Below are 27364 nucleotides of genomic sequence, written 5' to 3' on the forward strand. Positions count from 1 at the left end.
GATGCATCTTTAATTTCAGAATAAGGTTCCTCAATGAAAAACGGACCTTCTCATAATCTACCCTACATGATATCATGAAAAGATTCAGAGAATCTGGAGAATTTCTGTGTGCAAAGAACAGTAGCGGTTTTAGATACGGGCGACACGGGCGGTTGCCCGGGGCGGCATCGTGGTGGGGGCGGCATCGCGGCTCGTTCTCATGCTGCCCCGACATCATGCCAGCGCATATTGGGAATGGCATAGGTTTTCTATCGCCCATTTGCTGGGAGTAAGGGCGCCCTCCGTTTGCGAGGTGCGCCTGCTGCTTGCGGCACAGGGAGGAAAGGGCGGGGCGGCGGGGGATGCTCTGGCTGGCTGGAGCAGCAAAAATTACCAACTCGCAAAATAAAACAAATTACAAACAAACCAACAAACACGAAAACACCAGACATTATGATACAGACTTATCATTTGCACCGATGTTTTTTCAAAATTCTATACGCGAAAAGTGAGCGCGAGAGCCCTCGGTGCGCCTGCTCGCTGCTGAAGTCAAAGTAAACTTTATTGTCATCTCCGCTACATACAGTCCAGTATATAGAGAGACGAGACGACGAGGCTCCAGTTACAACAGTGCAAGTAAACAAACAATATATATAAGAAGAGTAAGAAAATAAATATACACTTTAGGACCAGGGGTAAAGGGATCAATAACAATTTAAAATGTATATTTTATATTTTGTTGATCTAAAGTCTCACACACAACCCGTTTTTAAACTTCTTTTCTCAATTTTTTAAATGAGAAAAGAAGAGGAGGAGTGTAGCGACTTCCACAGTCGCTACACTTGCCTCTCAACTTTACGCAATAATGCGAGAGGTGGAATTGCTTGCTTGTTTATTAAAGTGCTTGAAAAGTTTACAGAGCAATGTGATCGGCTCGCGATTCAAACTCTTAAAACATCACAGGCTCTAATGCAACAAGGGGAAACTCGTTGTGCTGCGGTCAACAAAAACTTCGGCTACCCAGCCCTCCTCTCTGTCAAAATCAAACCAGTGAAAGACAGACTGACAACGCCCTCTTAATGTCGCGGCTAGCACCCACGTGACTCCCGTTACACATCACCATAGCAACCAAACAAATGAAAACCGAGTGATCATTAAAATTCAATACATTTAATTATGACTCCTACAAGGAGAAACGAGCAAAAGATACAGGTAAGCAGATGTGTCATTGGATAATGGCAGGTCATGTATCCTAAAACATTAAGAATCAGGATACTTTCTTAATCCCTAAGGAAATTATTTGGGTTACAGTTCCTCCAAGAAGAAATGGTAAAAATAGTAACAGTAACAGACTAAACTCGAAACGATATATACAATAATATAATATTAATTAGTCAGTGTCAATTGTTGATTTGTCCTGTTCTCATTGTATGACGAATTATGATGTCTGTTTAGTATCCGTTTGCATACAACGTTTACATACAATGCATACTCTGTCTCTTTCTTCGTGTGTGAGGAGGGGGGGGGGGGGGGGGGGCGCCAGAGGGGGTGTTCGTCCAGGGCGCCAAACAGGCTAGGACCGCTACTGGCAAAGAACAAGGATGAAAGTAACTATTGGATGCCAGTGACCTTCATGCCCTCAGGCATCACTGCATTAAAAAAAAATACAAATCTGTCATGGAAATTGGTGCATGGGCTCAGGAACGCTTGCAGAAATGCAGGTTAACCCTGTAACAGCAGGGGTATCATAACTGATACATGAGGTTTTGGGAGTTTATGAAACTTCTATATCATCAATATTACACAGAATCTAGGACAGGGCATAAACAGCATGGGTTAAATGGTTTTGTCATTTGTTAGTATTTAAATTATCTGTAGTCACCAAATTAAAATGCTTCTCCTAAAATATATATTCAAATGTTTTATCTCATATGACTGTCAGGTACTAATAGAATATCAGTGCTCCTCACATTTTTGAGAACCAAGGACCCTACTGAACCTCTGTACACTGAAAAAAAGGCCATGTTGGATTTACTTGATTCAATAGTGGACATTTGTTGCACACAAATGTTTTGCTTTGGCAGAAACTTAAACAACTGAGTTAAATCAACACAACTTTTTCATATTCAATAAACCTGTGCATTTTGTGTTTCTAAAACGCGATTGAAACATGTTCAGATGAAGTAAGTTGAGCTCTTGGAATATTTTAATCCTTCACAATTTTGTCATTTTATTTCAACACTATTCAATAACCTTTACCCCAATACTACTTGGTCACTTAAATACTACATGTTGTCTTCATATTACATAATGTTCAACAAAGTCTAGATCCTGGTTACCATAAAAATTGAATGGATTTACAATGACTACCATACTCCGGGTTGCAGGAGAGCTGGGAAATAACCCTGAAGTGATAGGTTACGAGGCAGGGTACACCCTGGACAGCTCACCAGTCTATCACATAGAAAGAAACAAGCATTCACATTCACGGATAATTTAGAATCATCAATTAACCTAGCTCTAATAGCTGCATGACTTTTAACTGTGGGAGGAAACCAGAATACCCAGAGAGAAACCACTGCAAACTAGCCAGAATGTGGATTTGAACCCAGGACCTTCTTACTGTGAAGCAACAGCACTAACCACCATGCCAACAATCTAGGAAACACAGGAAAGCTATGATTTCGTGTGTTTGATGCAGAATTTTTTTGTTTTCGTCCTTGACAGGTTAATCCACAATAAATAGCAATAGCATGCACGTGGTGTGTGTGTAGTTCTCTGCCTCTTATAACTCCACTGATTTTCCTGCAGTTTGAAATCTTGTGCAATCTTGTGAATTTCATGAGTTCAGCAACTAACCACTCTTACTAGATTGTATCATGTCATCTCAACAAGAACAAATTAAGTTTTTGAATTCCATGCAAATCCTACATGATTTAATTACGTTCATAGAAACATGAAATTATTGTGTTCAAATTACAAGGTAGACTTTTTTAATGTAACAACCACCCAATTTACTTTTTTTGGTATACCAAAAAAAGTAGAGGTGGCTGCTCGACTTGACTGAGATGGATGCCTTCCTGAAACCACGATCTAAAGAGTGCGAGACTGAAATCCCGTGCAGTGTCGCGGGATTTAACATTGCTATATTATTGACTTACTTCACTTGAACATGATATGAACAATTTAATCTACCCTCTCTGCATATCATGTAGTTTCTACACTATATAGTTACACCTAACTTTAAAGCATGAGGCAATTGTGTTAAATACACGCAAGATGCTTACGTAAATCCAAGAGCTGGCCAATCCCTTTTTTTCAGTGTACTCAAATTCATTTTTTTATGTTGTTATAGCTTAATACTTATCATTATAATCCAGCTGCTAATTTAACATAAAAATATATAAATTATAAGCTTTGCTATAACTTCCAAAAAATAAAAATATTGAATGCAAAGTTTCAAAATAAATTGCACTTTATTTTTCCAAAGCATTACAGAGGCAACAAAACACAGAGCTCTGAAGAGGGACCGTTTGTGCTTACATAATCAGACACAGCAAAAATCAGATTATGATGCATGAAGTTTGACAAAAGGACAACTTTACAAACCACCTTCACTTTAGATCAACAAGAAACAAGTGAACTTCAACACTTCAACTTCGCTGAACAGCTGTTGCCAAAAGTGGTCATTAGAGGAAAATAAATAAACGTATACCCCTTATTCACTTCAGCTGATTTGAAAGGGATCAGTTCCGCCCATTTCCACTTCCAGGTTTTCATTTTTCACCACTGGACCTTCCTGCACCTCCTCATCCTCCCTCTGAAACAAGGCATTTTAACTCCTCCGCCTTTATGGCTACTATACATTTAGATCAATTCTGCAACACCCCACTTCAAACACAGCATTACAGTTGGCACCTCACATGCTCTACAACTTATTTATATATTTATAGAACTAAGCATGAAAAAAAAATCCTATTAATTTTTCTGCAAAAATAAAGGATGGTGTCAAACTTCTATTTTTCTCTACAAAACTCATTTACTTCACTCAACTACGCCCTACATTTTTTACTTATGTCATGGACTCTGGGTTTTGTGCCTGAGCTTTTACTTTGTATTGATATTTGGACTCTTCTTTTTTATAGTTTTGGTTCATTTCTAGTCAAGTTTGGATTCTGACGTTATGGTGTTGGTTGAGTTTTGTAATCTTTGTAATCTTTATATATCAGATTTTTTCTGGATTTTCTGGGTTCTCGATTTGGAGTTTATATTTAATTCACTGAGTTTCAGTTTATGGTGGCGGGTGTGGTTCTGAGCCTAACATGACCATGTTCGTGTTATCACCTCTCAATATACATAATATAAAGATCCAAAATTGGAACAGGAGACTTTGAAGAAAAGGAAGAGAGAAGCGGGTCCTCTTTAATCGTGGCTCAAGAGTTGGGAGTTTGCCTTGTAATCGGAAGGTTGCCGGTTCGAGCCCCAGCTTGGACAGTCTCGGTCGTTGTGTCATTGGGCGAGATACTTCACCCGTTGCCTACTGGTGGTGGTCAGAGGGCCCGGTGGCGCCAGTGTCCGGCAGCCTCGCCTCTGTAAGTGCGCCCCAGGGTGGCTGTGGCTACAATGTAGCTTACCATCACCAGTGTGTGAATGTGTGCGTGGATGACTGGATGTGTAAAGCGCTTTGGGGTCCTTAGGGACTAGTAAAGCGCTATATAAATACAGGCCATTTTAAAGGCTACTAATACTTTGGTAAGTTTGCTAACATTAGCTAGCAGAAGTTCCTTATGATGTCACACCAAGTAAATCACCAGTGTTTGAATGTGTGTGTGGATGACTGGATGTGTAAAGCGCTTTGGGCTCCTTAGGGACTAGTAAAGCGCTATACAAATGCAGGCCATTTACCAAAAAAAGTAAAGCTGTAACACAAACTCCCTCCACAAGCATTCACAATGAAGCAACTTTGTTTTCTATTGTGTGTTCATTTAAACTTTATTTTATTTTAAAAGTAAAGAGATTTATGTTCACTTTAAAAATTACACATTATAGATTTTCTCACAAACACATTTAAAAATTTTCTATACACGCTGAGAATCTTTTATAATGCTTGCATAAGGTTTTGTTTGTATAAAAGTAAGTAACGTGAATTAGAAAAACCCTTTAGAAAAGTTAAGACTTAACAAAAAACAAAAACAAAAAAAACAACATTTAAGTCCACAGTTCTTGAATATCAGTGGATCCAGAAAGGTTCCCTGAGGGACGCCCTCAGGAAATTTTTCATTATAGAAACCTTAAACCTGCAAAGAATTTCTTAAGAGAATATACATTTTCTTGAGTCCATTAATAAAAAGAAAAACAAATACTTGAGATGAGAAAGTGATCATTTTCTTCTTCTTTTTTTTTAAGTATACCTGAAATTTCTGGCAGCTTCCTGCAGACAAATCTGCCAAATGAAAAAGATAATTAAATCTTATATTAGATACTTTAAATGTATTTAAATCCATTAAATCTGTATCAAAGTTAATTCTAAATCTATTTTAGGGGTGTAAAATAGATTTAACTGGAACCACAATTAGCTACAGTGGCCTGATCACTCGATCATGACTGGATCATGAGATGAAATGAATCACACTAAATGTGCTATGCTTCCAGTTCATTTATTACCTCAATGTTTAAACATGACAGCTTCCACAGTACGACAAGTTGGAACCATAATGCAATACTGGGGATGTTTCTATCCCGATTTCAGTTTCGGATTCAGAATTGTTCCACCCCATAATATATTTAGCAAGTCTACTCTGTGTCAGGGTTCAAGTTTTTCTCTTTACTTTGTGTTTTTAGCACAAAGAATAAATCACAAAGTGTTTACATTCTGAGTTATTACAAAAGGATGCAGCATATTTTCAGGTAGAGTAGCTTTAGAACTGCTTTGTGAAATCATAATCCTTGTACTAAAACACTTAATCATGTCACTGTTTTTATTTGCTGTGTTCCCTCCGTTAAAAAGAAATGTGCATTTTTTTCTCTTCTTTTTAACACTTTCATGTCCCTGATAACGTTAGAAATGTATACAAATCTTAAGTTCTTTGAGAAAAGAACAAAAAGATAAAAACATTTTTAGAAACCATTTTATGCATACAAAATATCTAAAGAGGCACTAAGGGCTCCTTAACTACAAATGGTGTTTTTACTAGAAAAATACTTCAGCAATCATAAACGCTAAGACTCTTATAATCCACTGATAAGTTTTGAAAATGTAAAAAATAAAAAATAAAACAAGCAGTCTACTGAAAACAAAAACCAGCTTCATCTTCAGCAGATTCAGCATGCTATAATCTGTCATTTCAGATTTCTTTAATGAGATCAAAATAGAAGTTTTGCCTTAAATTTGGAGGGTCAACACGTGAAACCTTTATTATTTTCAATGTTAAAAAAAAGAAGCAATTCTGAGAAATGTTTTAATTCAACACTAAACAAATCAAAAAACCAGATCTATTTATTTCCATCATCATTTCATTCTTGGACTCTAGTTGTGTCCATTTCCATGACTGGCAGTTCAAAAGAATCCTTATTTATGTGATCCTGGGCCTTACTGCTGAATTCATTCATCCTCCTAAAACAAGCCTTTTAAGCTCCTCCCCCTTTAAAGCCTGCCTTTTTTCAAATTCAGAGGGTTGAATATGTAGAAGAACCACAAGTCAAAGCATCCAAATCAACTCACAAATTGGCCATTTTTAATTATGAGCAACCACTGTTTAAACAGTAAATAGGAAGTAAATTAATAAAAGGTCCTCTTTAAATATAAGAGTTAAGCTGTATTTAAAATCAGTATATGATATATGATATGAGCGGCTAAATTATCTTCTCCTAAAAGCTTGAAGAGGTTATTATTGTACACTGTGACAGAAAATAAAATCTTCCACATTAGAATCACAGCTTCAACTTTGACATAAACTAACTGGAAGATGGAAACTCACTTGTGTTGGTCAACTCAGAGTAACATTTGAGCTATTTTCATTGTTAGCTGTTGCCACCCAAAGTATTACAATAAAAAAAAAATCCAAAGAAAAAGAAGATTAAAATGAAAACAAAAAAACACTTTAGTTTGTAGCCATATTGCCCAGTTTCTGTAGTAAGAGTCACCCTAGCAGCTTAGGAGCTTTTGCATAATTTTTCATTAGTAAAAAAGGCACCAAATATTCATGACCTAGAAACTGGGTAAAAAAAACAAACTTGAAGAGCTCCGAGATGGTTCCCTGAGGAACGCCTTCAAAATATTTATTTATATTTGAAGTTTCTGTCATGAAGCATTTTTTAAATAATCTTTAGAAAACCCTTTCCTCCGTACATGTGAAACATTCAATATGGGTAGGTGAGGAAGATAAGTTTATAACCTTACCTACCTAAAACTTTAAAGGGACAGTTGACCACAAATCTCTATATTTGACCTCTCGCATGTAGTCTTCTGTATCCGTCTACAGACTGCTTTGGTTTGAGTTGTCCAAGTGAGATTTTTTTTGTGCTATTAAAAATGCCAAAAACTACAGCAGAGAAGTCTATTTCCAGAAATCCTGACATAGTTATTCCAAAAGCAGTTCTGAGAAATTGTCTCTTTACCAAACTACACCCTGTACCACAACTCTTTCTTCACTCTGCAATAAACAAGCTCCATCTACCTGTGATGAAGGTGAACAACAGAATCAAACATTAATTGAATCACCTTGGCTGAGCTGCATTTAGCTTGCTGCGCTCTTCGTTTAGCTGTCAGGTGTAAACAGTGGTAGGAAAACAGTTCCGTAACGAGGTTTGCAGAGGTCTTTTTAGAGTAACTGGGCCACAACACAGGTGACATTTAGGTCTGTAACATAGACCAGAAGGCAAATATATATATAGGTATCTGGATGAATTTACAGCACTACAGGCCAAAGGGAAAACATGGAAGCTGGAATGTTGCAGCAAACCAATCCTTCAAGCATCCATACATCTGCAGATAATTCTGCTAAATGATAGCAGCAATTTTAAAACCAACTCTGAGATGTAACTTTCCTTTATCATTAAAAAATATATATAAAAAAACTGTAACAGTTGCAGTGTTTTTTCCCCCCAGGTGGGGCTTGTATTCAGCTTGGTGTTGTCAAAGGTTCCTTGACGACTTTAAAATCTTCAAATTTTCCATGACTGATAAATCAAACAGAAAATGAGCGATCAGTAGATTCCAGTATCAGGTTCATTAAGTGGAAAGCACTATGCATTTTCCAGATTAGTTTTTTCCTTGCTGTGGTGCTAGATTTTGAGATGAATTCCTCACCATCTTCACATGTTCGGTTAACTCCAACAGTCCACAATCTGCTGTTTTTATCCAGAACTATAAAATGATGTACTGCATTGCCTTTTATCAGGACCGTGAAACTTAAATGGATATTTAAAAGCAGAATATTAAAAACTCTTCCAGAAACCAGGTGAGAATAATTGTCTCATCTAATAAAATTCAAACTGAGCTTTTCCTCCTCAGTGGCTGAGCAGTTTGAGTCGAGCCAGCCAGCCGCCGAGCAGCGACGTGGACTGTTTGTTTACACCCTTAGTGGGAGAGACAGCGGCAGAAGTGGAGGCAGAAGCCTTTTTGGACCCCACTTCCTGGTAAGGTATGGTGGCTGTGTTGTGCAGGTTGGCGTTAATGTAGCACTGGCTGCCCCTGATATGGTCGACGCCACGTACAGATGGGTGACCTCGGTACGGCAGAGGGAAACACGGCTCCTCCTCTGTGATAGTGCTAATGCCCTCATTACTCCGATACATGTGCAGGACGTCCTTACCTGTTAGAAGACAACAGGTTAATTATTTAATTATTTGGCTTGTTTCATTTTAGCTGTGAGACCTTTAAATGACGACTTTCATGTTCCTAAATACGACAACCTTGTACCGAAGAAGAAATGAGGTAGTCCTACATACTGGATTTACATGTGAGTGAAAAGACATAATAAGCAAGTCCTCCCTAAACGAGCTTCTATCCTTCCATCCTCCCTGTTGAATCGTACAAAACAGCTAAAAGTAACAGTTGACTTGTTAAGTTGCAGGTCAAAGCAAGTCTTTTTAAAGAAACAGTTGAGATAAATCTGGACATAACTGACGTTCCTGTTTCAATTGTTCATTTAAAAGAAAAATACTAATGCAAATAAAGCAAAAAAAAAAGAAAAAAAAAAAAAGAATATTTTTAGAAATAAATTCGACGCTGAACTTCTAAGGATGACTCCACTTTAAACCTCACAGGTTCATGCAGCAGTGTGTAAACTTCGCTCTTTTGTCGGCCTCGTGTTTGCCGTCAGTGGAAAACAGTCCACCTCTTCACGTGTCTTTATTTAACCGTTCATTAACTGCCTCTTATCTTGGATAAACTGCCAACGCGCACCGTGCTCGTCAAGGTGAAGTGCTCTAACGCTCAGACCGAGCCGAGTAAGAAATGAGTCGTGCAGATGCAGTGGCAGCTTTCGGGGTTAATGATTAACCAGGTAAAAATTCAAAGCACGCAGCCCATCCCTGCTACAGTCTGTCCTTGCCTTTTAATGAGTCGGACAGATGGCTATTACTGATAACTGTCAGATTACTGGCGCTCACTGCGTCTGGTCCAGCTGGACAGGTGGGACTTACCTTTCCTTCCCTGAGTACTGGGCCTGGAGAGCCGGTCAGACACGCCTGAAAATGCCTCCACAGGCATGGAGATGGGTCTGGGTTTACCTGCGAAGAGTCCAGAAAGAGCAAAACATCAGCTCCATCTCAGAGACACTACTCCTCTACTTGCAACTCAGGCTGAAACTTAGCCAGATATTAGAGCACAAACCAATATGGCCCATAAACAGCTAGCTGCAGTCAGTCTAACAGAAATGTTTTTGTTTTGTTTTTGTTTTTGTTTTTTTTTTTTTGGGGGGGGGGGGGGGGGTCTTTTCGGGAGAATCAGGCTGGGAAAAATTCTCATTAAAATTAAAAATCTGCTGTTTTCTAAATCAATGATTCATCGTTAAATCCCCAAAAAAACACTCCTGGCTTAATGTGTCCTTGATTACTATGACCCAATAAAGCTTCAAAATATAATACAGTGCATTCAGGTTGCTTTGTGGTGACTCCAGAGACAAAGGTGGCACTAAATCCCAGTGTTTCCAACCAAAACCAGAACAAAACTGCTCCAAACTCAGCAGAGAGGAATTACTGTTCATGAAATCAAGCCTTCAAGTCCACAGAAGCTCTTTGAAGATTAGCAGAAACGCTTTGTTTGGTTTGATGGGGCTAGATTGGGCCAGACACATGACATCATCTGATCTGCTATTCTCTCACATGAAATCACAGGGACTGAACTACAGAACTGGCAGGTTAACCTCCTAGGACAGGGGTCGGCAACCCGCGGCTCCGGAGCCGCATGCGGCTCTTTAGTCTTCATTTTGCGGCTCAGGGTGGTTTGGGAAAATAAATTAGAAGTATTTAGCTGAAGTGTATTTTATTTGTGTTTAGTTCTTTTTTTTAAATTGTAGTTCTAAATTGGAAGATTATTGTGATTTTGAAATATAAAAATAAAAAAATATTTTATTATTTTTTCACCGCTCAAAATAAGTGTCACACTCGCGGAAGCCGGTGTACCCGCCGAAACGGCGTGCATTTATCGAGACTTTCAACCCCAGGTAGGCCGATTATGGATCTTCGGATCCACATTATGTCAGCAGCTATTCTCCACCGTGAACTATGTTAAAACAAACACCGCTCACGCCTCACAGATAACAGCTTACAGTCCTGCATAAAGATGAAAGCCCCGATCTGCAGACACTGTGCACAGAGGTTCGGGACCATAAGTCCCATTGTAAACATATCATGGCAGACCCGACGATGTTTGAATGAGCATGCTTTTCAGCATCTCTTTATTGATCGCTTTTCACACACGGTTGCTGTACGCATACAGCCGGCTGTAGCTTTTCAGCTCTCTGCAGAGAGAGCGCAGACTTTAAGGCAGCAAGGCGTGATTGCGGGTCCCGCTCAGGTGTGTCTGCCTCCCCTGCAGCGGCGCTGCAGACCACGCCCCGCCACACACATTAACCAGGTAAAATACATATTTAGGCAGAATTTTTTTTAGCAGCATAGAGCTTTTTTTCCAATTACTTTTTAAAAGTCAGGTCAAGGCTCCAAAAGCCCAAAGACGATATAAGGGTGTCGGCTCACAACAGTTTTTGTTTGCTACATGGATCATTTTAGTTCAGCTGGGTGTCTTTCCTTTTGTTATATTTCTTTAAGAGTTCAAAATGTGTTAATTACATAAATAAAATGTAATTTTCTCTGTAGCACTTCATGGATTTCATAAGCAACACACTTTAGTTGTTCTGTGGATACTTTTAAAAAGCAGTTAAAAACCTTTCTGTTCAAACAAGCCTTTTGTTGATCTACGTATTTTATATTCTTTACATTATTTACATTTGATCTTTTACATTGTGTATAATGTCTATTGATTGTATTGTTTATTTTAATATTTGTGTACAGCGCTTTGTGACTGCCTGTCTGTGAAAAGCGCTTAATAAATAAACTTTACTTACTTTAGTTGTTCACACAAAGCATAAAGACCCAATATATACAGTGTTATCTTCATTTTAGATTTCAAAAAGTATTTGCGGCTCCCGGTGTTTTCTTTTGCGTGGAAACCGGGTCCAAGTGGCTCTTTGGGTGTTAAAGGTTGCTGACCCCTGTCCTAGGACATGGCGTCCATATATGTGGACATTACATTTTAGTCTAGTCTCTTATACTGCCACCGTTCTATTGAATTTTAAAATGATTGTCCTCTTATGTGGATCTCATTTTTCTCAGAAACAAAAATCAGGTAAAAAAAAAAAACTTTTTAGGGAATTCTCCATTTTTACGTTCATCAGGAAATTAAAAATGCAATGCATGAAAGAGTTTGGGTCTTAGGAGGTTAAAGGATTGTGAGGTTAAAGTGAGCCTCTGACAAAAGTTCAGGGCTGCTGTGCATGTTTGAGAACAGTCTATGCATCAAGCAAAAAACACACAAACCAACAACTAAAAAAAAAACAGTTGATTGTGGTTTTATGTGCTTTCACTTCCTGTGGTACTGTAAGTGTTGTATAACTCATCATAACCCACATATTTTTCCCCTCATTGTGATGCTTTTATTTGTCTTTGTGCTGTGATGACTGGCTGCTGGCTGTCGCTTCATATTTTGACCCTTGGGCGTGGAATCACTCGGCCTATAAACTTAGTCTGGATATTTATTTGAGTCAGAAAAAAATTAAAACACTGGGACAAGACTAAACTTTTTCCTTCTTATTCAAAGTATAGTTTGAGCTTTGTTTTCATTGTTGGACTAAGCTCTAGAGCAGTGGTGGGCAACTCAAGGCCTTGAGGGCTGGTGTCCTGCAGGTTTTAGATGTGTCCTTGATCCAACACAGCTTATTCAAATGGCTCAATTACCTCTACAACACGTCTTGTAGTTCCCCGGAGGCCTGGTAATTAACTAATCATTTGATTCAGGTGTGTTTACCCAAGGTGAGATCTAAAACCTGCAGGACACCGGCCCTCGAGGCCTGGAGTTGCCCACCCCTGCTTTTGAGTAAGGTTAAGATCAACATGAGCCTTTGTGTCCTTACAGCGTGAGGAGGAGCGCTGCCTGAGGCGAACTGGGATAGGATGGCTGGATTCAGGTGGAGGGACGGCAGACGTCCGGTTTTCCTCTGCTACAGTGTAGCGTCGCTGTCGCACGTCTGCATCCAGATGCGAGTTTGGAGACTTGGGACGCATTTTCACACCTGCAAACACGTTTGTGTTCCCATCTCTGCCACAAGGAGCAGGAAAGTGAGCATTACAGGCATAAAAAAGAAGAAAAAAAAAAGATGATTCTGTCACCCTTGTGTGAGCTACTTACAGCGGGACATATGGCGCTTCTGGGGGAGGAGGGATATACAAATCCAAGATGGTCGTCTTCCCTCTCTTTCCAGGAGCGTCTGAGGTTTCTGACTCTCGTGATTTATAAAGACTTGGCGCTCCCTGAGAGGTCTATTAAAGAAAAAAGACAAATTTAAGCCCTTTAATAAAGGAAACAAAAGAATCACATGTAACTAACACGATTGGTTTGTTTCTTCTAATCTGTGTTTTTGGTTGCTTCTGTGTCTCAGCACACAGCAGACGATGACTTTGTGAACTGTGTTTATCGTCAAACAAAAGCGAAAGTCGTTGCAGCTCAGAGGAGAAAGAGCAGAGGAGGCTTTTCTGTTTCCTTCCTCACTTTAAAGTTCTCACAAACACAGGAACTTCATTCAGCTCGTTTTCTGTTTCACCTGCACTTTGAAAAACACGTCTAAAGGACGTTTCGATGCAGCCAGACTTAGATCCAGTCTGGCGATACTGTGAATGTTCCTAATTGTGAAAAATCCAATGAAAGACCAAAACCAGCAAAAACTGAGTGGTTTCATTACCACTTTTACACACATTTACACAAACATACACACACTTCCCTTAAAAGGGCTCATTTCATCGTTAAATTCATTTCATTGATTGTACTATTTGTATTTTTGTATTTCCTTCTGATATCTGTACCTGAACTGAGGTGATGCAAAAATTTCCCCGTTGTGGGATCAATAAAGTCTTATCTTATCTTATCTTATCTTATTCAGTCAACCTCAGGTTTGCTGCAGTATACCTGATGTTTTCGAAGCAAATCTGATGAATCAGTTTCGAAATATGTAAAGACCCAGTAAGATGCTTCAATATAACTGCCAACATTATAAACGCCTAGGAGTGTTTAAATAAGGAGAAAGACATTTTTCTAAAGCCCTTTGATCAAACAAAAAACAGCATCATAAACACAAAGTGTTTCAGATGTTCAAGTTTAACCCTAAAACTCATGTACAGCTAAAACTAGCAAAAGTACTTTTTTCCTTATTTAAACAGCAGATTTATTAACTCAGTGTTTAAATTCATTAAGAAACAAAGAAAAAAAGAAAACAGACAAAGTTGTTTCATAAACAAGCAAACAGCTGACGTCCTGCTGCAGTTTCTCACTTTCTTGCTCTTCCATTAACCCACATAAAACACGGACATTTAAAACACAGCAATGCAGTTTTTGGGATAACTTGTTTGTCATGTTAACTCAGTTTATGCCATTCTCCCCCCCCCCCCCTCCCCCCTGTTTTCTGACATGACCTTAATTCCCCAACACTGACAGATGAGTTCACCTGGGTGGGTGTGGCTCCAGTGGTAGAGCACTTGTCTCACAAAATAAGAATAAGAGGTTCCATTAGTGACCCCGGTCTTTGCTACTTGATTCAGTCATCTGTTTTTAAACACCAAACTGACTGAGCTAACTTATTCTTAACTTATTATTACTCATTCTAATAGTTTCAGGCTTGTCATTGTTCCCACTTCACAAAACAAAAGATAAACGAATGTAAGTGCAGGTGGCGTAACCTTTGAAGTGAATGGTGGGAGTGACGATGAGATAAGAGATCTCAGATCTGTTTTGAAAGACTGAGATTAGAGCCTGAGCTCATCAGCTGAGCTACCCAGCGCCTTTCTGGATTCCTATCTCCCCTAAACACACACATCCTGGACCCCTGTCAGCACAAAACCCCTGAAGGTGGTATGGTGAATGCAGGATTGTCACATTGTGAACTGAAGTGTGAGTCAGCCACCGCAGATCTGACATCAACGCAGAGTTTTTCCCTATCCTTCTTTTCAGGAAAAGGGAAGAAGGGCTCCATTGTTTCACCCACTCACCTCAGAGGAGCTGCAGACTGAGTGGCTGCTGTGTTTTCTGCTCAAATCAAAACCTCAAAGCTACGACAAAGACTGAAAACCACCACGAGCAGCTTGATTTTCTTACCGACACAGTCTGCTTCACTTTCATACAGTGATGTCTGTCACAACACTACAGCTGCTGCAGGTTCAGGACCTGCGTCAACTACGCCTCACCTTGAAAATTCTGCAGAAAGAATCCATTATCCTTCCACATTTACCGTTATTAACCGGAACTTTGTGCACTCGTGCTTTTTCTTTCTCTTTTTTTTCCCCCACAGGAAAAAACGTAGACTTCTCTAAAATCAAAAACACAATCAGTCCCAAATGTCCAGTTTGAACCAGGAAAAGGAACCTCTCCTCACTTCTTTTTCAGGGCCAGTAGATGAATCTGAGGGCCAAAGTGTCAATAAAGTTATGTAGAGCTATTTCAAACTATGTTTCTTAATGCCATTGTTTGTATTGACAACATATAAACATGTAAGAAATGATATGGTGATTCTAAATATCACGTTATGTTGAGCTCTTCTTCAAGGTCAAATGTTCAGAAAATGTTGTATCTTCAAAATTTGCCCTTTACAAGCTCATTGTTTAATTTTAGAGGTTTACAAGAACATGTTTGCATGTTTTAATATTAGAAGAACAAAAAAAAAAATCTTAACAAGGACTTTATCAGACAACTTCTTTGTTTTACAGTGAAGAGAAGTGTGTTAACAAGTAAACGCTGGATTATAATCAGTCAGTTTTATTGGGTGAATTTGTGTCACTGTTTCAATCCTGATGACAAAACAGGAAAGTGAATCATAAAAGCTTTATTGTGAATTTTGATGTTTTAAAATTCTGTTGATGTGCATCAGCAAAGCAATGGAGAAGCAAACAGGTTTGAGTACGTGTTACGCCAAACACTGATTTATCTGTTGATGGGGAAATAAAACCTTCAGTTTCTCAGTGACTGAGTTCACAAAAATGTCTGTGTGTAAGAAAAAACCAGGTAATGTAGCGAATTTGAGATTTCAGGACATACAGACTACCTGATCAATTCTGCTGCGAAGTTTTTCTCTGATGAAAATTCTCTTTTTGTCCATACAAGCACACAAATAAACACTCCTGAGCCGGGGGCTGTTAGGACTGTTAATCTGCATTTCAGATTCATTTTGGGAAGTCCGAATACTGAGCTCATGTTACAGCGAAAAAGAGAAGCGAGAATACATTAGAAATCAAAAGACTCCAGATCATGTTCAAGCGTTGCATTTTACACAGAACTTTAGGCCTGAATTCCTCATTTTTATTGTGCAGTCATCATGTTTTTGGTTTCATCAAACTATGTAGAACTTGTGGATAAATAGGGTAGAAAAACTGCAACACAAGTACTTGTTCATTTCTACTCCAGCTTGGGATTTCCCACATCATTTGACCTCTCCACGACAGGAGAACAATCTGCCACCACAGAGGGCCTCCTTCAGGAAGGATGAAAAGGAGTAGACAGTCCCTGGAGAAGCACTTCAGCACAATACAAGTGGCGGCTCACCTGCACAAGCGGCGGCCTCCAGCGCAGGTTTTTCAGTGGAGCCGGTGTGAAGCTGGCAGAAGGTCCAGAGGGCCTCTTCTTCAGCATCAAGACAACCCCTCCAGACTCCGCCCTCAACTTCCCCACCAGGTGCTTTAGCTGCCAGCCCACCTGGACCAACCAGAGCAAAAGTCAGAGAATTGCAGCCTCTAGAGAGCGCTAGCATGAGGAAAGACCTTAAACTTCACGACCCTGAACTTCAGCGTTTAAGGAAGCATTTCACGTACTGTGAGCTGTGAACTGTCATGAAACCTGCAGAAACGGATCCACCTCTTATACTTGGCCTTGGTTTAGTACTGTCTGAAACAAGCTGTTTATTGGCTTACAGTCAGTTTCATGTAATTCACATCACATTTACACTTACATGATAATAAATATTTTATTAACATCAATGCATTTGCATTTTCATGATTGTAAAATCTATAAATCTCACTAATAATTATTTGGAGTATGTACATTTAATAAATATTGTGATATCTTCATTAGTGAAAAACATGTTAAAGCCAACTTCCTTCTGATTGGCTGCTCCTGCTAAAAATAAGCATATCTGAACTGTAGGTGGGTGGAGCTTGTGTTTTCTTTGCCTATCCGAAATGGTTCAGAGTCTGAAGTCTGACCTTTTATTTCACAAGGCCACGTTTAACATGAGTGTTCACTGTTGTAGCACTAAATATGTGACAGAAAGGAAAAAGTCCTGTATACTGAAAAGTCACAACACTTCAGTTTATACATAAGACAAAATAAAGAAGATACAACTTGTCGCTTGAAAAAAAAAAAAGAGACAGCTGGACTTTGTGAAGTTTGTGAATATGTTTCACGTGTCATCCAAGAAGATTGTTCTACAACTAATACCTGAGAATCCTCAGGTACTTGACACTACAGTCAAGTGTTGAAGCTACAGTGGGGCAAAAAAGTATTTAGTCAGCCACCAATTGTGCAAGTTCCCCCACTTAAAATGATGACAGAGGTCAGTAATTTGCACCAGAGGTACACTTCAACTGTGAGAGACAGAATGTGAAAAAAAAATCCATGAATTCACATGGTAGGATTTGTAAAGAATTTATTCGTAAATCAGGGTGGAAAATAAGTATTTGGTCACCTCAAACAAGGAAAATCCCTGGCTCTCACAGACCTGTAACGTCTTCTGTAAGAAGCTTTTCTGTCCCCCACTCGTTACCTGTATGAATGGCACCTGTTTGACCTCATCATCTGTATAAAAGACACCTGTCCACAGCCTCAACCAGTCAGACTCCAAACTCCGCCACGGCCAAGACCAAAGAGCTTTCGAAGGACACCAGGAAAAGAATTGTAGACCTGCACCAGACTGGGAAGAGTGAATCTACAATAGGCAAGCAGCTTGGTGTGAAAAAAATCAACTGTGGGAGCAATCATCAGAAAATGGAAGACATACAAGACCACTGATAATCTCCCTCGATCTGGGGCTCCACGCAAGATCTCATCCCGTGGGGTCAAAATGATCATGAGAACGGTGAGCAAAGATCCCAGAACCACACGGGGGGACCTGGTGAATGACCTGCAGAGAGCTGGGACCAAAGTAACAAAGGTCACCATCAGTAACACACTACAACGGCAGGGAATCAAATCCCGCAGTGCCAGACGTGTTCCGCTGCTGAAGCCAGTGCATGTCCAGGCCCGTCTGAAGTTTGCCAGAGAGCACATGGATGATACAGCAGAGGATTGGGAGAATGTCATGTGGTCAGATGAAACCAAAGTAGAACATTTTGGTATAAACTCAACTCGTCGTGTTTGGAGGAAGAAGAATACTGAGTTGCATCCCAAGAACACCATACCTACTGTGAAGCATGGGGGTGGAAACATCATGCTATGGGGCTGTTTTTCTGCCAAGGGGACAGGACGACTGATCCGTGTTAAGGACAGAATGAATGGGGCCAAGTATCGTGACATTTTGAGCCAAAACCTCCTTCCATCAGTGAGAACTTTGAAGATGAAACGAGGCTGGGTCTTCCAACATGACAATGATCCAAAACACACCGCCCGGGCAACAAAGGAGTGGCTCCGTAAGAAGCATTTGAAAGTCCTGGAGTGGCCTAGCCAGTCTCCAGACCTCAACCCCATAGAAAATCTGTGGCGGGAGTTGAAAGTCCGTGTTGCTCGGCGACAGCCCCAAAACATCACTGCTCTTGAGAAGATCTGCATGGAGGAATGGGCCAAAATACCAGCTACTGTGTGTGCAAACCTGGTAAAGACCTATAGTAAACGTTTGACCTGTTATTGCCAACAAAGGTTATGTTACAAAGTATTGAGTTGTATTTTTGTTATTGACCAAATACTTATTTTCCACCCTGATTTACGAATAAATTCTTTACAAATCCTACCATGTGAATTCATGGATTTTTTTTTCACATTCTGTCTCTCACAGTTGAAGTGTACCTCTGGTGCAAATTACTGACCTCTGTCATCATTTTAAGTGGGGGAACTTGCACAATCGGTGGCTGACTAAATACTTTTTTGCCCCACTGTACGTCCTGCCTCACAGACGTGTGTGGGATCTCTCCATCTAAGAAAATGACTAAGGCCATTTCCCAAAATGATGAGAAACTTGTGGCTATTCGACTCACCACTGTCTGTTTGTTGACTTGAATGACTTCATCTCCAGCGTGAATCCTCTGGGTTTTATCTGCCGGAGACTGAACAGCACACAAAGAGTTTAACAGACTAACATTTCATTGACTGCATGTTTCAATGATCTCTGGTAGTGATGAAGACTTTCAGGAGAGATCTTTTTAAGTCTATAAATGGCACATGAGTGGCGAAGAAGACCCAGAGGCTCACTCACGTTTTCTGTTGTTCCCGTGATGACGTGAAGCCCGTCGTAGGTGGATTTGATGTAAATCCCCTGAAAGATAAAACAGAACTTAAACATGGATCTTCTGCATAAATACACCTCCCACAGTTCCTCTGTAATTCCTCGCTGCAGCGGTGGCGGTGGGGGTTTCCTTTCTGGACCTACATCTGTTTCTGTTTTTGATTCAACGCTGGCTGTGGTTCATGGCGTAGCACTAAAATACCTGTTAGTGATTCTGAGGGGAAGTGGGGTCATATTGTGGGTTTTTCTTTTTACAGCAGTCAGTACTTATCGGACAGCGGCATCCCGCTGACATAGCCCAACAGGGAAATGATAATTTCTGTCCCATTTGTGTATTTTCTTTTTTTATTCTATGCCCTTTAAAAAAAAATCCTCACCAATCCCTCCCCAGGCTTGACATTAGTGATGTGAACCTCCTCCAAACAGGACATTTCCCTTTTTGCGGGGTCAGAAGTTGCTTGGACAGTCTTCTCACAGATGCTGTTGAGCGCTCGGGACTGAAAAATAAGAAAATATATACAAATAGGTTCAGCTTGTCCAATGGATGGATACATGCAAGTGTTCACCCAGTTATCAGGCAACAAGTGTATTACAGTGTGTTATTACACTGCTCACTCTTCTGTCCCATACTGCAACCCCAAAAATTATTTCAAAAGATACAAGTCTGATTCAGATTTTATAGACTTTTATAAAACTGGAAGCCTTTTTGAAACCACAGGTGTCACCCACCTGGTAGTTATTAAAAAATGCCAGGAAAACATTGTTATTTTGTATAATTAGCGGTTTATAATTATGCATATACGTGGGTTACATTGATTTTGTATAGGTGTCATTCATTATGTAGGTGCGTATCTATGTAGGTTTGCGATATATACACCTGGGCCTTTCCATCCTCAAAATGGGCCCGAGGTGATGACTATGCACCTGACTGGTTTGTGTAAATATGAGTTAAAGTCTGTGTTGCCTTATTTAACACCAGTTTTTCATATTGCTGTTGTTGGTTAAGCCCTACCCTGCTGTAGAAAAAAACATGTGCACAGTTAAGAATAAATGTGCTGGTTTGGATTTCACAATTGAAAGACTTGACAATAATTATCTTGTTTCCATGATCTAATCGAGAAAATTATTGGTTACCATTTTTTAAGTGGCGTTCCTTGAACTGCAAGTACCGTTTTGACCATTGACCATATGCAACAATGTCTAATTATATAAATAATAAAATAATACATTTCTGACTGCTAACCTTCTGGAATCAAACTCTACACACCAGCTTGTACACTGCTTGAGTTTCACGGTTACATTTTAAACAACATCAACTGCATATTTGATTTTATGACTTGTCTTGTGGTTACATTTTAGTGTTTTATAGCTTGTGTAATATCATTGGGCTGAAAACAAAACAAGGTACCTTTTGTCATGCGCTTTCTCTCGAATAAAGAATAAAACATGATTCAAGACAGAAAGCCATTGGCAGCATGGTGGTCTTAGTTTACATCTCTCATGATGACTATAAAGCGCTCTAAATTTAGTCTGACTCTTGACGCTTCTGCAGAACGAGAACAGCCTCATATTATCATCACAAATGACCAGACACCCAGGCCTGGAGCGCAGCACCGAGCCCGAGCTCATGGGAAGCCAAGAGCTGACCAGGAAAACACAAACCAGCAAGAAATTACAAGTAAACCAGGAAAACATGCTCCTCTGGGGATATAGCTGGTCAGCTTCCTGCTGTTTGTTTTTTTCAAATATGGTGACTTTATTGCTCCCCTTACAAAAACAAAGTAAATTTGCTTCGTAAATATTTATCCCATAAAGTACTGGAAATATTACTAAAAAAAATAATGCAAAACCAATGTTATATTTCAACAGTTTTTAGGACTAAATCTTTAGTTCATGAAAAACACTTTTATTCACATTATACTCGCCCATCTGTCTCCATGAGGATTAAAACCGTGTGTACATAAAACATCAGGTCCATTTCCAGACACGTTCTGTTTACTGTAAGCTGAAGCTTTTCTGTCCACTTGTCACTATAAGCCAAGTTTGCCCAAGTTAATGTCTTATAGATGTGACGAGTACAGAAAAAGTAGACTCAAAGAGCTTTTCCTGTGTAAGAAAACTCTGATTACTTACATATCAAATATCCTCTGACCACATGAATTTAAACAATGTGCATGTTTAAAATGAACATCCACTGCTGTAACAGCCCACAGCTGACAAGGAGCTGGCCTTCTTCAAGGTGACTGAGCTACTGTATAAAAAGTGGTCACATGACAAACTGGCTATGAGAAGGAAAGTGACTGAACTTCATCCAAGTGTGGATCCTGAAACAACAGGAAGTCTTATCTAAGACAGGAAGTGGATGTGCCTGAGCCGAATACACAAACCTGCAGCTTACACACGCACGCACGCACACGCACACACACGCACACGCACACACACACGCACACACACACGCACGCACGCACGCACACACACACACCTCTTCTACTATGTTCGAACAGAGGAAAGAAAAGCAAAAGCAGCACTCACCACTTCCAGAATCTTTTCCTCCATCTCATAAACTGTGCAGTCCTGGAATTACAGACATAAACACAGAGACTAAGAGATCTCACAAACATCTGTCCAACATCTGCTTTATTATCATCACTGTGAGAGAAAACAAAAAACAAAAAAATATCAGAGAAACAAGGCAGCCCCTGCCTTTGGTTTTTTTTAATTTTATGCTTTTATTTTGAAGTGGTGTATGACACAAAAACAACTGATAAGAGTTGGGAAATTACCCATGCTGGTAAGGAAAACAGAGTCACATGATTAAACTATGTGACCCAATTTAGTATTGCTTCAAAAGCAAATACTGTTCACGCTAAATTGAATTAGGTGTCAGGATGGACGAGAAGTTCATGAACACAGATCTGAAGTCTGGATGTCCTTGGTAATATTTCAGGTTAGAAGACTGAATTTGTAAAATCTGATATCAAACAAAATCTCCATACAATGTCATTCAGTGATGGCAATCAATCAATGCTTCACCCTCCTCTTCTTTAACTCCTATTCTTACCGTTTTCTGATCAATTTTCTAATATTGTAATTTTTTAAATTACAATATTATTTAAATATTTAATTTGGCAAAATTAAATTTTTTAATTTTGCCAAATAAGACTTTCTCCACACAACATTCCCTTGCCAAACAACTACAGCTGTGTTTTGTATGGGGTCTCGCCTTGACAGTCATACCTTTACAATTAGTTATGGAAGAGAATTAAAAGTCATGATGACAGTAAATTTATTTCTATGTTGTTCTGTATTTGGAAAGAACTTTCAGGCTAATATCATGTTACTGTACAGCAGACAGAATATTTTCAACTTGATGGTTAAAGAAGTTTTTTGTTTCAGAAAACAGATGCAGTGGAGCATTTTCACATCTGGGGAAAAGGAGAACTTGCTCATATCAAATTTGGCAGGTTTTCCATTCAGAAGCCAGAACTGTGAGTGTGGCAAACAGACACGGGAAAGGAGAAAGGGAATCAGCGGCAAAACAAATATTTGAGAAATGACAGCCTACAGGAGAGTGAAACCAGGAGGCAGGGATGGTGAACGCCTCCCAGAGACACCGAGAGGATTCCTGCTGCGGTCGGAGAAATAACAGTTCCCCGTAAACACGCTGACAGGATGATTGCATGACAGCGCAGCAGGGCGACGCCTCAGAAAGCTCTGCAGACACATGCAGGGAGGTGGCACGCTGCAGAAAACATCCAAGTGCACGGCCGCTTCGGAATACTTCAATAAATGAAGAGACATCAGCTTATTGCAAAATGTGAAGCTCTGAAACAAACTTCTGCCGTTCCTAAAGGAAATTATAAAGTTCCAAACTAATGAAACGTCTGGCTGATTTGCAGCTGAAGTATTCTGCCGTTGCATAAAACATGTCTGTACGCCTCAGCTGCATTAATATGCATCATGTTTGAACTTCTCACACAATTAGTTCCCTCATATTTTGTGTGTAACAGCACGACTGCCTCAGGTAGACTCTGCAACGATGTAAAGGGTTACATACAATTCATCACTGATTCATGACTTTATGCTTGGTTGCACAAGACTTTGAATAGAATAGATCCTTAAGCTGTGGATTTAGCATTGACAGAGCTGAGAAAACCTGATTTCTTTCACTTTTCTTTATGGGATAACTGATAGCTGAGAAGCAGGAGATGTGAAACAAACTGTTCTGTGACGCTAATTCCCCTCCTCGTGGTAACTGTACAGTGAGTGAATTTTTTAAAAAGTCTCTTAAGTGGTATTAGTTTATGCTTGTGTATAATTAGGGGCCTGTCACTTTAAATGACAGGTGAAAAGCACGTGAGTGGTTGTAGCCAGTCTCCGTTTGTTAGGCTTCACCTCAGGTAAACTTCCCAACTATGTTTTTGCTGTCAGTGCGTTTAGAGCATTTTAATGCAACTTTCTGACAAATATTATTCCTCTGTGTGGTAAAGACATTGAAATTAAGAGAAATTCGCAGGTTTTATAATCAAGCCAGCTAGCATTAGCTGATAACTTAGCAATCCACTACCTCAACCAAATGGTCACTTCTGGCACCAGTAAAGTGGACTACCAAAATGTGAAAACTGAGGCTTCAAAATGTGTTCAAAACCTGACATCAGGGGTATGTCCATCTTTAAAATACAGTCTATAGCTTACTCTGTCCCTCAATAAGTGTAAAACTGCTTAGATGACATGTTCTTTGGGCAGCAGCTGCTGGATGGTGCATGAATATACGTCTTCACAGAACTGGGATGCTTCTTAATTATAAATGTAAAACTTTTAAAATGTATTCAGGACACAAACTTGACATTTCCCACTCTCCATGAACTGGTTTTGTTGCAGTTCCACATCTTGTGCTTTCATTTACATTTTAGTAATTATCTCAAAGTTTCTAAAGTATGAAACATGTAAGGATCTCAGTTTCTTGTTTGTTTTGGTTTATTACAGCTATCGGAAGGAGATATGCCATCAAAATGACTTTGTTCATGTATACTTGTTATCTGGAGCTTCTTCATGATCATCACCACCACCAACAACAACAGATCCAGAAAATAAACATTTTAGTTCATGACCTCCTTCCTCTCTGTGATGTGTCTTTATGACAAGTTGCTGCACACAGAGAACATCAGAGATCTGTTTCTCTTTTAAGGTCTCATGTGGAGATTGTATTTCCCAGAGTGGATCTGTTAATTACTCAGGAAAGCACAGAAACACTGAAGAAAACACAGAGCGGCGTCTGAGCGTCACTGACCTTCTGGACGGTGGAGGTGAGCTCCAAACACAGCTGGATGATCTTGCCTTTGGTTGAGGTGAAGTCATTGGCACTCGACAGAGGAGTCCTAGCAAGAAGAGAGAAACTAAAATTATAGAATCGTGTCAGTGCTGGCAGACAACAGGGCAACGTTTTAAAACGGATTCAAAATACGAGCAGGGCCGCAGACTATTTGGTCTTTATTTATACACTACCTCTGATCTTTTACTGCTTTACACTGATCGACTGAACAGCCAATGGTAAGCAAGTGAAAAACAGTGAAACAAAACAGCATGCAATGATGAACACTTATACATTTTAAAAAAGGACTGAACATCAAAGAAATTAATGAAAATTTGACTTTCTGTAAGTTTTCATTAACTTCAGATCATAATAGCTGTTCCAACCCAAACATATCGAGTATGAAAACATTTTGGATGAGATAACTGGATGCACACTGAATAAAAAGTGGCCCCAGGTGTTTCTGGGTGAGCGAGCTGACACACTTCAGATGTCAGGTGCATTATGGGGCATCCATGTTTGTTTCCAGCTGCTGCAGCCAAGCTGGAATGTGTTTCAAGCTGATACAAGCTGCAAAAAAGCTGAAGGAGTCAAAGTGGCGATGCAGTAAACTGGAGCAGCGCTGCGAGGAAACACGATACTAAAATAATCAGAACGGAGGGGAGAGTACAACCACTATCTTAGAAGGAACAAAGTTGTGCACTGAGCTGCACGTTATTAGTGAACTTCTGACTGACACGTTAATAAAAACAAATGCCATGTTAGTGAAAGTGTTGTGTGAGTAATTATGCAAGTACAGCTAAATTTACAAATCCAAAAGAAAGCCTGGATGAAAACATCAACTGTGACATCACGGTATCCAGTTTTATTTTTATGCTTTTTAGGAGAGCGCGGTTGTTTTAATGAGCAAATAATGTTTTGTTTTTAACACCAGGATACTCTGAATGCCGTCGTGGTTACCTGTCCAGCCAGGCCAGCAGATTCTTGGCGGTGCCGATCAGTTCGACCACGGCAGTGAGGAATTCATTGGTGGGCTGATTGGAATTTTTGCTGTGGTAGGCGGGGTTCTTCCTGCGCTGCGTCACGGCGCTGCTCAGGTTGTGGTGCGCTGTTCTCATCTTCCCCACCAAAGTCTTCAGGTTGTCCGACTCCACGCCATAGTTCTGTTAAAGAAAGATGAAAGATTCAGTGAAACAAACCTGCTTCTTACTCAATTATTAAACATAAAGACTACACTTCCCATCAGCACTGTCACTATTTCCTGGCTCACTAACCTTAGCACAAGTATGCTGCCACAGGAAACTCTGAAAGGGGCACTGCGGAAATGTTACACTGCACAAAGCTGCAGTTTGAGGAGTCCACATTGTGTTTTGCACCTCAAAGTACTTTTTGTTTGAGAACATACAACAATGTTCAGGAATGATTGGAGGGAATTTAGAGATTCCCACGACCCTTGACCACAAACACACCCTGTCTCCCTAATGAAAACACACACACACACACACACACACACAAAAAAAACCCACACACATTCCTGCAAACCAGTCGCCATAGCGATTATGTGACTTAAAAAAAAAAAATCCCCCACCACATCAACTTCAAACTAAATGACTCACAGTGAAATGACTCATCAATGCCACGTGTTTAATTAATCAGTTTAATAAATCTGATACCTTTTTGTTTATTTTTATGAATAAGTGCAGATGTGTTACGTTTATGTGTTATTACAGCTGCAGGTCTGAACACGACCTTTGATTCACTTTGTCGCCTGCAGCGATTCAGATGTTTGAGGCGTCATGACGCTCAAAGACAAACAAAACATCTGTCTGGAGCCAAATCGACCTTCCACCTTGACTGAACGCAGAAAACACGTCCTTCATAACAGAACATGACACCTGACCTCATGTTTCAGGCAGAACTTTCAAATCGTGTTAGAAAAGATGTGATCCCTAGGTGTCAATCAGAAAAGAGCTCAGGATGATGCCGAGCTGTGATGGAGTGAAATAAGGAGCATAACTATCAGAAGGTTTTTAGGAGGTTCGAGTATTTTAAAACTTTCAGAAAATGACGGCACTGAAGTGAAAGATCTCTAGAAGTATTACAGATCAATCATCGTCTTGTCATAGCGTTTGTATGCACAAAAAACAAAATTTATAAGGTCATCAAAAACAGAGAAAGTACCCAATCTGCACATTTGAACAAACTGAACCAACAAATTATCATCATCATCTCACTTAAATAGAAGCTTCTCTGGTAGCAGATTAATTGTGTCAGCTCCACTTTGTTCATATGGAGATATGCCAAAAATCATAAAGAAGAGAGAGAACAACTATCTCACACAATCTGCACACAACATAATTTTTAAAAGGCAACATAAACCACAAATCTTGGCAACATCTGGATAAATTAATATGCCAAACACATCAAAATCTATAGAAAATGTTTAATGTAACTGTCAGTATAAAACAATGCTCTTTTCCTTTCTTCCACATTATTATCCCCAGAGCATCATCTCTGTAATTTCTTACGTCTGTTGTGGAACAGAGACGGCTGCCTCCAGTCAATCAGGAGACCTGAGCTGAAACAAAAACATCTTTTTCCTTCAACAGCGGTGAACCCAACTGCAGGCCTCCCTGATCATTGAATGCATCATGATTGTTACACAAAATCTGGGTCATTAAGAGCCTGTGGCTGCCTAATGTCACTCCAATTATCAGAATAAGTCTGTGGTATGTACTAAGGGTTAAAGTCGGGAGAGAAAAAGCCTCTCTTGTTCTGTTAAATGAGCCTCAGTTGAAAACTGATCATGTGACAAGACGCTGGAACAAAACTCTTCCTCTACATGCTGAAAACTGTTTGAATGTGTGTGTGTGTCAGGGGAGGG

The 27364-nt window shown here is 39.7% G+C and overlaps 1 protein-coding gene across 2 annotated transcripts in view; it reads right to left on the reverse strand.

Annotated features, from left to right (window-relative positions):
- Window positions 1–3705: 3705 nt before the first annotated feature.
- LOC146502111 (connector enhancer of kinase suppressor of ras 3-like) overlaps window positions 3706–27364 on the reverse strand; it is a 49553-nt gene continuing 25894 nt past the window's right edge. For both annotated transcript variants that reach the window (XM_085132692.1, XM_085132693.1), the window contains 11 exons: window positions 25441–25643; window positions 24460–24547; window positions 21702–21743; window positions 19547–19666; window positions 19140–19199; window positions 18922–18990; window positions 16283–16432; window positions 12887–13017; window positions 12612–12796; window positions 9625–9711; window positions 3706–8792 (listed from right to left, as the gene is read on the reverse strand). In XM_085132692.1, coding sequence (XP_084988818.1) covers window positions 8488–8792; window positions 9625–9711; window positions 12612–12796; window positions 12887–13017; window positions 16283–16432; window positions 18922–18990; window positions 19140–19199; window positions 19547–19666; window positions 21702–21743; window positions 24460–24547; window positions 25441–25643 — 1440 coding nt within the window. In that variant the 3' untranslated portion in view covers window positions 3706–8487. The remainder of the gene's footprint in view (window positions 8793–9624; window positions 9712–12611; window positions 12797–12886; window positions 13018–16282; window positions 16433–18921; window positions 18991–19139; window positions 19200–19546; window positions 19667–21701; window positions 21744–24459; window positions 24548–25440; window positions 25644–27364) is intronic.

The sequence above is a fragment of the Neolamprologus multifasciatus genome, chromosome 15 (assembly GCF_963576455.1).
Source record: "Neolamprologus multifasciatus chromosome 15, fNeoMul1.2, whole genome shotgun sequence".
NCBI classification, from domain to species: domain Eukaryota; kingdom Metazoa; phylum Chordata; class Actinopteri; order Cichliformes; family Cichlidae; genus Neolamprologus; species Neolamprologus multifasciatus.